The following is a 14,453-nucleotide window of genomic DNA, read 5'->3' on the forward strand; positions in this document are numbered from 1 at the left end:
AGTGGGAGGCAATGACGTTGTTCATCTGCAGGTTCCTGGGGATCCGCTGATGAAGCCAAACACTGTCTCTTCTGCCCACTGTGGCTTGGCTGGACTGAAGGAGAAATAATCCAAATCTCTGGCCCCAGGCTTCTGTCTAGTGGAGGGGGAAGGCCTGGGTCTTCCCACCAAGACCTTGGCTAGGTTCTCATTACTTAGTAAGTAGATGTGAGTCTAAGAGCAAGGAAAAGGCAGTGCACAGACATTCCCATGGGTATTTCAGGGAACCTTAATCTGGTTTATTTAAAATAAGTCAAAAAAAATATCTGTGTTGTAAAGACACAGGGAGAAGGCTGGGGTGCACACCGCAGAGGCTCGAGATGAAGGCCACAGGCAGAGCTACTTACTCCCTGGGGGCCTTTCTTCCTGGCTTGTGTCCTCAAGTGTTCTGTGCACACATAGTCTATAAAAGGGTGTTATTTTAGATCAGTCATTGACATGAGGCCTCATTTAACCTCTGTAGGCATGAAGTTTTTGCAACCTACTTTTAATAAGGGTTCAATCTCTTCTCTAGCCCACCACCCAGCAGAGTTAGTGGAAGAGAAAAGTTATTAGGATACGGGGGAAAGTGAACCTGTTCCCCAGTAGGTTCTTTGGGGCCAAGCTTGATCTGCTTGGGCAGCAATTCAGTCCCGTAGCAAACACCAAATACAATTCAGCAACTACAAATCCGTCCTGTAGGCAGGCAGACAGCAGGCATGAACCAGCAGCTACAGTCCAGTCCTTTTAGCAAGCAAACACCAGGCAGCTGTAGTTCAGTCCTGAAGAAACTGCCCACAGAAGCAGCAAGCTGCTACAAGAACCTCAGGAGCAGTTCTTAGGCAAGTTTCTCTCAATGGCAGTCTTACAAGTAAGTTGAGCTCAACAAGATTATGTAAGGCGAACCAATACATGTGTGTCATTAGTGAAGAAAAGTGAGGCAGGGCAAACCAAACCAATGCTCAGTGCTCGTCTCCCACTGTCTGTGGGATCATGTTTATACTTCTTCGTCAAGGGTCCCTTCATGTGTCTGCTGTATCCAAACATTCTATTACCTGCGTCTGATTCAGGAAAACAGCCTTTCACATGTTTGCTTTAGCAACACATCCTTTTACCTGTGTGCCCCAGCAAAGCATCATTTGACATAACTAACTTTCCAAAGAAACCAGAAGTTTCCACTTCAAACCTACCTCATTAGGACTCCTGTCTCCAAATACCGTCACTCCTCGGGGCAGTATTGTGGGGCCAGGGCAGGAACGTTGAGCATGGAATGTTAGGTTTGCCCTCCAGTTCTCCATGGCCTCCTATTTTAGCTGCAGTATGGCAGGCAGCTCTTTCCTCAGGCACTGCTCCTTACCTTTACGCCAGGGGGGGAGGCAAGGATTTCACCTACTGACTTCAGGGGGCAGGCAGGGTGGAAGTAGAAACGGGGACTGTTTTCTCGTCTTCACCAAAGAGGACTGGGGGCCTCCTTGAGAGTGAGCACGTTTGTTTAGGGGAGGAGTTGGGGAATTCTTCTGTAACTCATTCCATGCTCCTAGGTGTTCTGTCTCTGGAAGGATTCCATGGGACCTGCTGGGTTCACTTGTTCCTGGGAAAGGAGCCTGGATGCCCATTGCATTCTAAAAGGGTTTGTGTGTTGTTCCAAAGGACTGAAGGGTTGCACTAGGTGTGTAGCGAGCGAGGTGATGCTGCATGGGTCTTGATGTAGAACTGCAGCCCAGGGAGGCTGCGTTTCAGTGGAAGAGACCCTTGGGAAAGCCTCACACCCAGCTCTAGCATGTGACATTTTTTTTTTTTTTTGGTTTTTCGAGACAGGGTTTCTCTGTGTAGCCCTGGCTGTCCTGGAACTCACTTTGTAGACCAGGCTGGCCTCGAACTCAGAAATCCGCCTGCCTCTGCCTCCCGAGTGCTGGGATTAAAGGCGTGCGCCACCACGCCCGGCTCTAGCATGTGACATTCTTAAGAGACTGAGATGGGCTGACTAGCCTTTGCGCGGAGTTGCACTCGAGTAGAAGGATCAGGTCCCTCAGCTCTGAGTGGGCCCTTACGCATCCATTCCGACTTAGAAGTCTGAGTCTCATCCTGTGATTCAGCTCAACTCATGGATGAAACCTTGAGGGGAGGAAAGGGCTACACATGTCTGAGTAGGAGCAAATTCAGGAAACCAGCTCATAGTCAGCTTCCCTCTGTGGCCTGGTCTAGAGAGATGAGAACTGCCCTGTGCCAGAACCAGGAGTCATTAACACTGGCATGGACTCTGCACCAAGGTACTGCATATGGTAGTCCACAATTTCCAGGTCTTCTGATTTCTGCATAAGACAAGAGTTCTTATTGCACAGCATGTTTCTAGGTTTATATGCTAACAGTTCGTTCCTAGCCATCACTGTCCTGATTAAAATGTGAGGTGATGGATCGAAAGGTGGGCTCTGGTCTGAGAGCTCTGCACAGAGAAGCTCAGCGTAGTGTCCAAAATGGACAGGATAGACCCCTAATGAGGACCCACGTTCCTCTTCCTTTCTTTAGGACCCGCCCCTTGTCAGCCAGGCTACTGCGGCAGTGGTACCAGCTCCCCTTGGTTCCTTGGGCCCCTGCATCTTAACACACTGATGATTTGTGTCAGCCTGGGAGTTGCTTCTTCTGAGACAGGCATATCTCATTCTTTACATCTGAGCACTCAACTCTGCCCTGGGCAGGCTCTGTGCGACCATTCACCCGTTCACCTGTTCTCCAAGGAACTCATGTCTCCATGTGGGTTTTGCCATCCTTTGTTGCCGTTGAGTAGGTCATGTATGTATGGTAATGCTCACATGCCTGTATGCACATGTGTTCATACCTGATCCTCTGTGCAGTGCAGGCTTCCTGAGTATAGCCATATCCTTCTGCGGCCCCAGCATCTGGATCCCCAGCTGGCTCGTCACAGGTGTTCATGTGTACGATGAGTGACAGTTTGGAGAGGAGGAAATGCTTGGCCATCAGTGCTGTGACTTTCCCACTTAACACCAATGGTTAAGACACACTTTTGTGTTGACAGCAAAGAGGAAGAAACCTTCCAAGTCAGAAGCCAAGGGGACTGTGTCCAAGGTCACTGGGAAGAAAATTACCAAGATCATCGGTCTGGGAAAGAAGAAGCCATCCACAGACGAGCAGACGTCATCAGCAGAGGAGGATGTGCCCACTTGTGGTAAGACCCTGCCGTGTGTCAGCAGACTATCCCTGGGTGTGCTCTGGGGCTGTCTGAAGTGTGGAGAGCAGTTTCAGCCTTTAGTAATAGCAGTATCTCCAAGGGCTTGTGATGCTGGTCCATGGTTTTTTCAAGGTAAATACCAATGTTCTCTGTCTAATGATGCCACCTTCCCCAAGTCCATGCCAGTGTTTCCAGACTCGGACACAGGCACCAAACAGGCCAAAGCTCTAGAACTGAGTCTCCTTCGGGTCACACCTAGGACTTACGTTGCAGACAGAGCTGTGTGGCCATCTCATGTTCACAGTGTTGTCTTCTGTCTGTCTGTCTCTGTCTCTGTCCCCCACCCCCAGTGTGTATGTATGTGTGATGCTATTTTGTCAGAGACTCGGTAAAGCATATGGTCTATAGCAGTCACCTAGCCAGTCTTGCCCGCCTGGTGTCTGGGCTAAAGAGAGGAGCCGACCAAGGACAGGAACCAGAGGAACGCGTATGTAACAGCCAGCTGTGCCCACCGTGTGGAGAGCAAAGCAGTGGAGGGCGGTGCCATGGCACCTAAGTTAGCCTGTGGGCAGGCTGTTGGGTACAACGTCCACAAGAGTGGTAGCAACACCACACTGTAACAGTCCTAGTAGCCACATTTAGGGGAACCGAGTAGCTCTTTCAAGGAGGAAAACTTCACAAATGCAAAGGAATGTTTGCCTTTCGGGTTTGTTTTGTTTATAGTAGAGATGCTCTAGGCTAGTGTCCTACCTCCAGGCCCTTTCCTTCCTTAAAAATATCAAGAATGGAGCCTGGCATGGGGGTACATGCCTGTAATCCTAGTACCAAGGGGGCAGAAGCATAGAGGGTTATTGCTAATAAGGCCAGCCTGGGCTACTCTGGGCTAGGCTGGACTAGTCTGGGCGATCCTGGGCTATGTACTGAGTACTAACCAGCCACAGCAACATAGTAAGACCCTATACCAGAACAAAACAAGACGAGGAATACGCCCTTGTAGGTTACAATTCAGAGTCTGCTTCCCATCAATGTGAACACACGCTTCCTTCAGAGTCATTCTGTTTACAATCCCCTCTTTCTTACTGATCCCCCTCCTTGGGTGTCGAGTCAGGAAAGAATGATAGCATCCATAGGTACCAGGAGCTACATGCACCCCAGATCCCTGGACTATTTATCATCAAGTAGTTGCTGGGAACAGGACAGAATCAGGTCAGCTGGTAATGAAGGTTTCCATGTCATATTCCTTTCTATGAGGAGAGAACTTGGCTGGAGTGCAGACAGCTGGACAAAGCTGTGACAGAGTTGGGAGAGGCTGGGGACACTGCCACACTGCTCCTGGCCAACCTCTCCATCTTCCTGGAGTTCTTGGGTACATAGTCTTTCTTCCTGCCTTTGTCATCAGCCCTTGTGATGACAGCAGTCTGGAGTTAAGGAGAGTTTAGCTTCTGTTTTTTTTTTTTTTTCTTTTTTCAACTGATCTAGGTTAGAGATAATAAGAAATTATTTTTTGAGACACGGTCTCACCATATACACCAGGCAGGTCTTGAACTCACAGAGATCTGCCTGCTGCATCTGTCTCTTGAGCACCGGGATTCAAGGCTAGAGGTAGAAATGCTTTTAGGAGGAATGGTTGTGTATTAACATGGCAAGGCAGGTCAGAGGTCACAGTCTGGGCCCTCCTCTTGCAGAGGAGGATGGCGTGCCTCAGAGAAGTCATGAGTCTCGGGCCTCAGCAGAATTGGTGGCCCCTGCCCTCACAAGCGGGTGACTCCACTCCCCCAATACTCTCTGACTCCCTGTAAGTCATGGCACTTCCTTATCAGAAGAGCACAGTGTTGCCGGCCTCCCCATAGATGGGTTGTTTGCTCTGTTACTGTCTCCATGCTAGTCAGTTTCTTGAGAGCTTGAGTGATTCTGAGAGCAGGGGCCTGAGGCTTTGCTGGTCACAGCTCTGGCTTCTGCCGAGACAATGTCCTCTGTCCGCACAACTCTAAAATGGACACGCAGCTCTCTGCCAGACCAGAGGTAAGGGTAAGTGTCTCTAGGGAACAGGGAACAATGGCCATTTTCAGCCTTTCAGAGCAGCTGCAGGGCTCTCAGCAGAGGAAGGGAGCTGGACTGGGGCCCGGGGGGGACTGACCCTGCCAAGCTGAGCCCCTGCAGCTGCTGGGAGACAGTGCTAAGCTGATGGGGCCAGAAGGGCAGAGCAGCTGAGCGGGCAGAAAAGGGTCCCGGGAATTACTGAGCTGATCTTGGTGCACACCTGTGCACTGCAGTCTGGTTAAGCTAGATGGGGTGCTGTGGTTTCCTGGGGTGCTCTTGCAGGGCTTTCGTGGGTGGGGATCAGAGCTACAGAGGTAGCTGGGTGGCCCTAGGTGCCATCTTCATTCCTTGAGAGGCCTTTGAGGGATGCATTAGTGTTGGTCTGGGCAGCTTGTTTGCAGCTCTCCGGGTAATGTATCCAAGAGACACACCAAGACTCCAAACCCAAGTTTGTTTGTTTGTTTGTTTGTTTGTTTGTTTGTTTTCTTTTTTTTCTGGCCTTCCATGGTCCGACAAAGTCCCAGGGTTCTTGTTATTCTATAAGCAAAGCTGTGAGACCTGGAAATGTACCCTCCCTCCAGCCCTCCTGCTGTCTGTCTACCCTCTCTCTGCCCCACCCAGGTGCCTTATACTTGTCGCATCGTCCTGAGTACAAGCACAAAGGCCTCCTCTCGCTGTCTACCTGGGAGCTCAGACTGGTCCAAGCCTCATTGCATTGCTAGATTATGACACTGCTCTGCAGTGTCCCCATCACTCAGCGCAGGGCCCAGAAGATGCTGGCAAGGCCACTCATTGCTTTGGGGATTCGGGCTGCTTGTCTGGGATGTGGGCTCCAACAGTTCCTTGGTTTCTGTGAGCATGGGGGGTGAACTGGGCAGGGGCTAAGAGCCTGTGTTACCACCACTGTCTATTCTTTACTGTGCTGTGCTTTATAGTCAACTAAACACATCTGCACATTCAGCCCTGCTCAGGCTCGGGTGAAAAATGTAGACTTTGAGGCCTGTAGAGTTAGTTAACTTTAGAATTCAAACGAGACCTTGTTTAATCTTGCCTTTCTTTCTGTAGAATTTGGAGTGGAAAGAATCTCAAAATATTAAACTGAAATTACCCAGTTTTTAATATATATCAGCACATTACTATAATAGAAGTGGGATTATAAAAAAATAGAAAAAGAATAAAAACCAATGGAAAAATCAAACAACAAATCCCTCATCTAATTGTTCCCCCCCCCGGAAGCCTCCAAGCCCGTCCAAGTCCAGGTCTTAAGGTCCTAGCTGCACTATGGCGCCCTCTGGTGGCAGATGTCTGCTTTAGCTGGAAGATCTGGCAGATCTCCTTAGCAAGGCGTTGTTGGTACAGGACTGGGACCCACCCTTTGACTTGATCCCCTCCTGACCTTATTCACCTCTGTGTTCCCTCCCCAAGAAAATGAAAACTTGGGAATCACTTCTTGAGAAAGTGAGGTGCCATGGGGGCCTGTTGACAAACACAGCTGTGGACATGTCTGAGTTTCCTGCTTCTCTCACTCTCTCTCTGTGAAACTTAAATCCCAAGAATGTATTAAAATATGGTAACTTCCCATGAAGTCATGCTTTAACTTAAGGGAGGACCTGTCTCATGCAATCATCCTTCTATGGCTGAAATGTTGGGAAAGCGGCAGCATCTGGTGACTGTGGGCAGACTCCATCCGGAGCGAGGAGCGAGGAGCGGGCTGGTGCTGCTGTCAGTTCTGCCCAGGCTGGCGTCTGAGACTATCTGCTCGAGGCTCTCTACAGTGCGGTCACTGGAGGGTCTTGTGCCACTAGATCTCTAATCCTTGCTTAGGCCCAGCCACAGACAACTCAGCCGACTTACACACGATGCATCTTTTCCCTGTCTGGCAGCTTCATGAAGCCCATATGCCCTAGAGTTCAGAGCTTTTTTTGTTTTTAAAGGCAAGGTCTTCATGTGTCATACAGATTCATCTTGACCTCATGTCCTGCAACTTCCCGAGTACTGAAAATATATGTGCTACCACACTGGTTAGTTTTTTTGTTTGTTTCTGGTTTTGGTTGTTGTTGAGACGGGGTCTTATTATATAGCCCAGGTTGGCTCTGAACTCATGATCTCTCTGAGCCTCCCTGCTGTATGCTGGGATCACAGGCATGTGCCTCCACTCCCCATCCAGAGTGGCTCTGTAACAGTGGATAAAGAACCCATGCACATATGATCCATGTCTCCAGAATATGTCAAGTTAGTTCAGGCCTTCCTGCCATCCTGTTTGTGGGTTCAGAAAACACTTAGGCTCTGTTAACAGGTGACGTCTACTCAGAGAGGTCCAGCGCCTGGCTCTCGGTGTGATTGATTGCTGTTGATAGCCTTCAAAACAGTTCTAGTAAGATGTTCATCTGACTGCATTTTAAAGTAGGGCTTTACTTCTTTCTTTTAAAACATTAATGAATCAGAACAGTCCCATCTATACATTAAAAGCCTTTAAAAAGAATAATATCATTTAACTGCGGTTTCTCAAGCGAAACCTGCAGCTGTACTGGGAACAATCCCCCTTATCTGTCTTTGATTTTATGTAGGCATCAGGTCTGGCTATGGCCTCTGGTAGGGCACCCCACATCTTAAGGTGCCTTCCTTCTCCTTCCTAGATGGCCCTTGAAGAAAAATGTTTAGAAGCTCCCCGAACACAAGAGTCCCCTTTTCTGGTGCTCACAGGCTTCTGTCTTGGTGTCTGTGGCATCAGAGATTCTTCGCCTCACGAGGCAAGTGTCAATCAGTCTTTGTTCAGCAAGAGATGCACGTTAGAGTGTTAGAGTGTGTGGACTCAGGAGGCCCCCAGCCAGAGAAGGACTCACATTTTGCATATGTGGGTACTCATTGGGAATATATCTTGAAGAAATACTCATCAGAGGTGTGCAGACTTTCATCTGAGCACTAAGCGTGTGAGTAATTATGTGTGCAAGACCTGGAAGAAGCTGAGCGACACCCAGCCTTCTCCATTATCCTCCTTTTTACCCGCTGGTCACCCTTTCCCTGTCTAATCCTTTCTGAATCTCGGAGAGATGGTGTGCACACAGTGGGACAGTTGGAGGCCATAGTAGGACAACTGCCACAGATGCCACAGTCAGCTTTCATCTGGGTTAGTCTCTCCAGGAGATGAAGCTCTGGCTTCCCCAAGCAGGGATGGGACATAGAGACCAGGAGGAGGCCTTGGGCTGTGGGTGGGGAGCTCATACCAGCCATGTTCCGTCATTTGCTGGAACATATCCAGTGCTGGGGAGTTTACCACTCCCCGGGCCTCCCACTTCCTGGAGAGTTTTCATCTTCTGATACTTTTATTTCTGTCTCCCATGCTCTGCTTACAGCATTTGCAGCTGGGTCATCTTGCATGTGATTTCTCTTCCATTATGTGCAGGCAGCTGTCATCCCTTCCTCGCCACCCCATGTCCATTGTCACTGTCTCAAGGTGGTTTCCAGGTTCCTGTGTAGACACCAAGGAGCTGAAACTGGTCCTTATACCATGCAGTGGGTTCTGTCCGGGGAAGAGCCTCCAGATCCCGTTGAAAGCCAGCTGTGTAATAATGACTCTCTTTATGAGCATTTAAAACCTGGATGTGAGCGTGTGTTTCATGCATTCTGTAAAAGACCACAGACAAGGGACGTGGCTTCCTCAGGAGCCTGAGCTGTGGCATCCTCTCCTTGCAGGCTACCTGAATGTGCTCTCTAACAGCCGCTGGCGGGAGCGCTGGTGCAGAGTGAAGGACAGCAAACTCATTCTCCACAAGGACAGGGCTGACCTGAAGACCCACCTTGTCTCCATCCCCCTCCGTGGCTGCGAGGTGATCCCGGGCCTGGATTCTAAGCACCCGTTGACCTTCCGGCTGCTTCGAAACGGACAGGAGGTGGCTGTTCTAGAGGTATGGGATTCCCTGGGGCTGGTATCCAGAGAGGTGTACACAGATTCTGTCAACACCATGATTAGGTCTTCTGCAGAAGACCCTAGCTCCCTGTAGGGACTGATTTTGATCCAGCCCCTTCCCTCCCTTGGCTAATTCTGTTTTGCGTTGTCTTCAGGGTTTCTCTTTTGGAGAGTCAGGGACGATACAGGCTTCCAAGAGCATCATGCATGACAACTTTGCTTGCCACAGCCAAATGCCTAGCTCCAAATAACAGGCCACTTTCTCTCTTCTCTTTTCTTCTCTTTCTTCCTTCCTTCCTTTCTTCCTTCCTTCCTTTCTTTCTTCCTTCCTTCCTTCCTTCCTTTCTTTCTTTCTTTCTTTCTTTCTTTCTTTCTTTCTTTCTTTCTTTCTTTCTTTCTTTTTTTCTTCCTTCCTTCCTTTCTTTCTTTCTTTCTTTCTTTCTTTCTTTCTTTCTTTCTTTCTTCTTTCTTTCTTTCTTTCTTTCTTTCTTTCTTTCTTTCTGATTTATTTATTTATTTATTTATTTATTTATTTATTATATGTAAGTACACTGTAGCTGTCTTCTGACACCCCAGAAGAGGGCATCAGATCTCATTATGGATGGTTGTGAGCCATCATGTGGTTGCTGGGATTTGAACTCACCACCTTCGCAAGAGCAGTCAGCACTCTTAACCGCTGAGCCATCTCTCCAGCCCAGATCACTTTTTCAAAGTGCCCAGGCAGGCAATACCTTATGGGGGAAAAAAATCTCCATTAAAATACTTCTTCTAAGCATAGGCTACTCAGGTACATGGGAACTGTTTCCTTCCCTTGTCCTTTGGAAGGCTCTCCACGTGTTAGGGCCCCTGACACCCTGTGGTAGGGTCTGTGAGGAGCAAGCCTGTGGCTACTTATGTCATTTATTGTCTGCTTGGCTGCTTTATAGGATAGTTCACCAGTCTTCCATCTTGGTCTTTTCTGCTTGACAGTAATACAGACTGATTTTTCCCCTTTTCTCCTTCTTATGATTAAGACACACACACACGTCATACATTCACAGACGTAAAGAATTGTGTTTTCCAGGGTTCATGTCAGTGTGTTTGTGCCACGAGGTCAGCAGAAGTGAGGCTGTGTTAGGCTTGGATCAGCGGCTGACATACATGCCGTCCGTCCACCAGACGCAAAGCCCAATCTTAAATGGCTGTGGTGTGGGTATGGTGCTCTGAGCAGGGTCAAGGTGTCCAGGCATGCAGTCAACATCTTGAATTTCAGCATGTGGGTATTTATTTCCAAAATTGTTTTCATAGTAGGTTTTTGTTTGGTTTATTTTTGGTTTGTCTCAGACCTTATATTATCCCTATAGGACTCACTGGCCCAGATAGTCTCAGGGACGAGGAGGATGACTACCCCCTGGTGGCTGCCACGCAACAGCGCATATCTCATCTAGTTCTGGGATGGTGTATCTACCCTAGGTCTCACTGATCGGACAGCAAGCAGCCAATTCTATTTTTTTTTTCTCTTGGGCTGTTACCTGCCTACAAAAACACTTAGCAAGAATGGCTTAAAATTTTAATAAGGATAATTTTAAAGGTAGTATGGAAAAAAAACTTTAAAGAAGCTACAAGATCTGGCACCTACAGATGTCTTAAAAACAGTATACACAGAACTAGTAAAAAACCACAGAAAAGTGTCACACCTGGAAAGATGCAGTGGACTTGAAGATAAGCTGCCTTCAATAGTATCCAGATAAGAGAAGCAAGCTTGCCGCCACATACCACACCTGCTGCAGCACAGGCTGGGCTAGGACCTCTGGGAGTCATGGGGTAGAGCGCCCACCCGCATGGTCTCCAGGCCAGGCCACCAGCACACTTTGTAACTTGCTGTGGCTCCGATGTAATTACTCTTGTGAATCTCTCTTCTGGTGATCTCTCCCAGGTAATGGGGAGGCATCTTGGTGGCTCAAACTTGAAGTCCCTTTGCATAGCTCTTCTGTACCCTCCGGCTCTCCAGCCTAGTGTGAACAGGAAGTGAATCCTCTCACTCAGACAGTGAGTGTCTCTTGCCCTTCCTGTCATGCATCTCTGTCTCTCTTCCCCGTGACAGGCAGCGTCATCTGAAGACATGGGCAGGTGGATTGGCATCTTGCTGGCTGAGACGGGGTCCTCCACGGACCCAGGAGCGCTGCACTACGACTACATAGATGTGGAGATGTCAGCAAATGTCATCCAGACGGCGAAACAGACCTTCTGGTAAGACTCACGCGCGGCCTGCGGCAGGCCTGAACTCGGTCACATTCCTCTTCTTCTGATTGACAGTAGGTGCTCAGTGACCACGCAGACCAGAAGCTCGCCCAGGGACTTTTCCTTGGTGGAGTGCTGGTCCTGATGACCCTGATGTTGGTCATTTCAGCCCTCTGGGATTTCTGCTAGAGTGGCCTTGGCTAACTTGTCTGAAGATGGTAGTACTGGCTTCATGGACCCCATGACTCCTACGACATCTGCCTAGCTCTGCCCTTGCAGCCAGAGATTCTAAGGGATCATCATGGCAGTTTTATTTACACCAATGAGTAGGTAGTCCTGATTTTGTCCCGTGGGCAGCTGTGGTCTCCCACCCACTGGTGACAGGGGTCTTCTAGAAAGCAGAGAAGATTCTGAATGTTGCTGAAACAAGGCCCAAGATTGCAAAAGCGGTCAGGGCAGCACTTTATAAATTTAAGTTGTGACAAATAATTCTACTTTGGGCAAAAGCATATTTTTGAGCCAGGACGCTACCGGGAGCCCAGTAATCATGAGGGGTTTGTAGCAGCAGATCCCGTGGGGTCCACAGCCCGTGTGGATATTCAGCATCGCCAGCTGTTCTCTAAGGTGAAAGTTCTTTTCATGGTCACTTGAGATGTGTTCTCCTTTCTCACCGCTTTGACAGACTACTGTCTGGGCTGTAGTGGTGAACAGGCCTCTGCACAGCCCTGTGTCCCCGGAGTTCCCCTTTACACACAATGGAAGTAGGGCATGTTGACTATATTTGGGGTGGCCTTGGGCTAGAGAACTCCAGTGGCCACAGTGTGCCACAGTGAGCCCCACATGACCCAGGGGTGCAGAGCCACGTGTCAGGCACAAGGAGGAGTTCCAGTGCACCTGGCGGCCATTCCCAACTGCCTAGTGTTTACTTGAAAGAGAACCAATGGGCTAGGGATGTAGTTTAGTCGGTATGGTAGTTGCCTAAGCATGCCCAAGGCCCCGAGTTCAATCCCCTGCACCACACAAACTGGTGCACATCTCTAATTTGAGCATATGGGAAGTGGAGGTAGGAAGAGCTGAAGTTCAAGTTCATCTTTGGCTACACGGTGAGTTCAAGACTATCGTGGAATACATGAGACCACATCTCAAGGAAATAGGGTAACTGATAGTCTTTGGGCCTTCCAGACACACATTACCTTTGAATGGACCCACTGCCCCTAGCAACTAGCAAATTCTGAGCCAGTGAAGGGAGGGTTGCTCAGAAGGTGGGTTCCACATTTGTACCAGCACCGTGCACTCAATGGCTCCCTACTGATGATAGAGTGGCAGACTCACGTAGTGGGCCACTGGTGTGTACAGTGGAGAATCACACAGTGGAACCACTGGTGTACACAGTGATGATGGTGACAAGTGGAGGCCTGTCCCCAGGGTAGTGTCGGCCTGTGGCTTCCACGTCAGAGAGTCTAACTAAGAGACTGCTACTCTTTAAGACTGTCCAGGGCTACCTGGGAGGCTGTGGGTATGTGCCCCTCCCTCTCAGCTTCACATCCCTATAGACTGCATTTCCCCACATATGTCACCCAGGTAGCACAGCGCGACCACTGGGTGGAGAAGCAGAAGTAGGAACCCAAGTTACCAATCTCAGAGAGATGTTCACCACTAGAAAATCAGTGGCGCCGGGCATGGTGGTGCATGCCTTTAATCCCAGCACTCGGGAGGCAGAGGCAGGCGGATTTCTGAGTTCGAGGCCAGCCTGGTCTACAGAGTGAGTTCCAGGACAGCCAAGGCTACACAGAGAAACCCTGTCTCGAAAAACAAAAAAAAAAGAAAAAGAAAAGAAAATCAGTGGCACCTTTTTTCCTTTTTTATTTATGTTGGGAAGGCTTCTCAAATACAGGCACACACACACACATGTACACACACAAGTATGTATTAACTGTGATGAAATATGATAGACTTGTGATTATTGTTTTTAAATGAGTACATTTCTCACATTTTCTATAAATTCAGTAGGTAGTGGGCAGGAACTCTTCATGGAAGAGCTGGGGCCAGACACGAGTCCCTGATACTAGGAAGTCTGACCAGTGCATCCTGGGCCAGCTGTGACGTGCCAGCATGCACCCAGACACTTAGGTCACTCCCTGTATCTGACCCCCTTTTTAAAAAAATACTAAAAATAAATATTTTTATTCAATATATTTTTATTGTATCCTTTCCTCTCCCCCAACTCTTCCCAGATCCTCCCTCACCTCAACATAATTTTTTAACTAAGAAAATAAACCCCCAAAAGACAAAAAACACAAAACCATAACAACAACAACAACAAGAAGCACACATGAAAAAGCCTAGGACCCTTTTGTGTTGGCAGCCACTCCTGGGCATAGGGCGAGGCCCAGACGGTGGCTGATATGCCTGCTGACTCTCCACTGGAGAAAGTGGACATTGCCCTTCTAACAGGTATTAGTTGCAAATAGCTTCTTTTGGGCAGATGGAGATTAAAACAGAGTCCATATATCTTTGGCTGCCCTAGAACTCACTATGTAGACCAGGTTGGTCTCAAACTCACAGAGATCTAACTGCCTCTCTCCTGAGTGCTGAAATCAGAGGCATGCACCACCATGCCTGGCACAAATAGCTTCTTGGTTTGTGGTGGGACTTTGTGTCTATTTCCCCCTCTCAGTGCTGGGATCTTGTCACTGGGAACGTATGCAGATCTTGTGCGTGCTGACACAGTCTCTGTGAGTTCATATGTGTATCCGTCCTGTTGTGTCTGGAATACAGTCTTTCCTTGGAGTCACCCACAACTTCTGGCTCCTGTAATCTTTCTGCCTCTGCCTCCTTTTCCTCATAGATCCCTGAACCTTGAGGGGAGGGGCTAGGACTGAGTCTCCAAAGTCTCTTGTTCTTTATATACATATATGGTCCAGTTGTAGATCTATGCTCCTTACCATCTACTGTAAGAAGCGGCCTCTCTAACGAGGGTTGAGCAACGCTCTGGTCTTTGAGAACAGCAGTATGTCATTAGGAATCATTTTACTGCTATGTTTATTTCTCAGAATAATAGTAGTAGGTCTCCCCCTACTG

General features: G+C 48.6%; 1 protein-coding gene across 3 annotated transcripts in view; it reads left to right on the forward strand.

The window, feature by feature from the left end:
• The window catches only part of Afap1 (actin filament associated protein 1), a 111,718-nt gene that overhangs the window by 72,898 nt on the left and 24,367 nt on the right, over positions 1-14,453 (forward strand). For all 3 annotated transcript variants that reach the window (XM_085836640.1, XM_029477636.2, XM_021163596.3), the window contains exons 9-11: positions 3,053-3,202; positions 8,939-9,150; positions 11,236-11,381. In XM_085836640.1, the coding sequence (XP_085692766.1) occupies positions 3,053-3,202; positions 8,939-9,150; positions 11,236-11,381 (508 nt within the window). The remainder of the gene's footprint in view (positions 1-3,052; positions 3,203-8,938; positions 9,151-11,235; positions 11,382-14,453) is intronic.

The sequence above is a fragment of the Mus caroli genome, unplaced genomic scaffold, assembly GCF_978045245.1.
Source record: "Mus caroli unplaced genomic scaffold, Mus_caroli_1 scaffold_4, whole genome shotgun sequence".
NCBI classification, from domain to species: domain Eukaryota; kingdom Metazoa; phylum Chordata; class Mammalia; order Rodentia; family Muridae; genus Mus; species Mus caroli.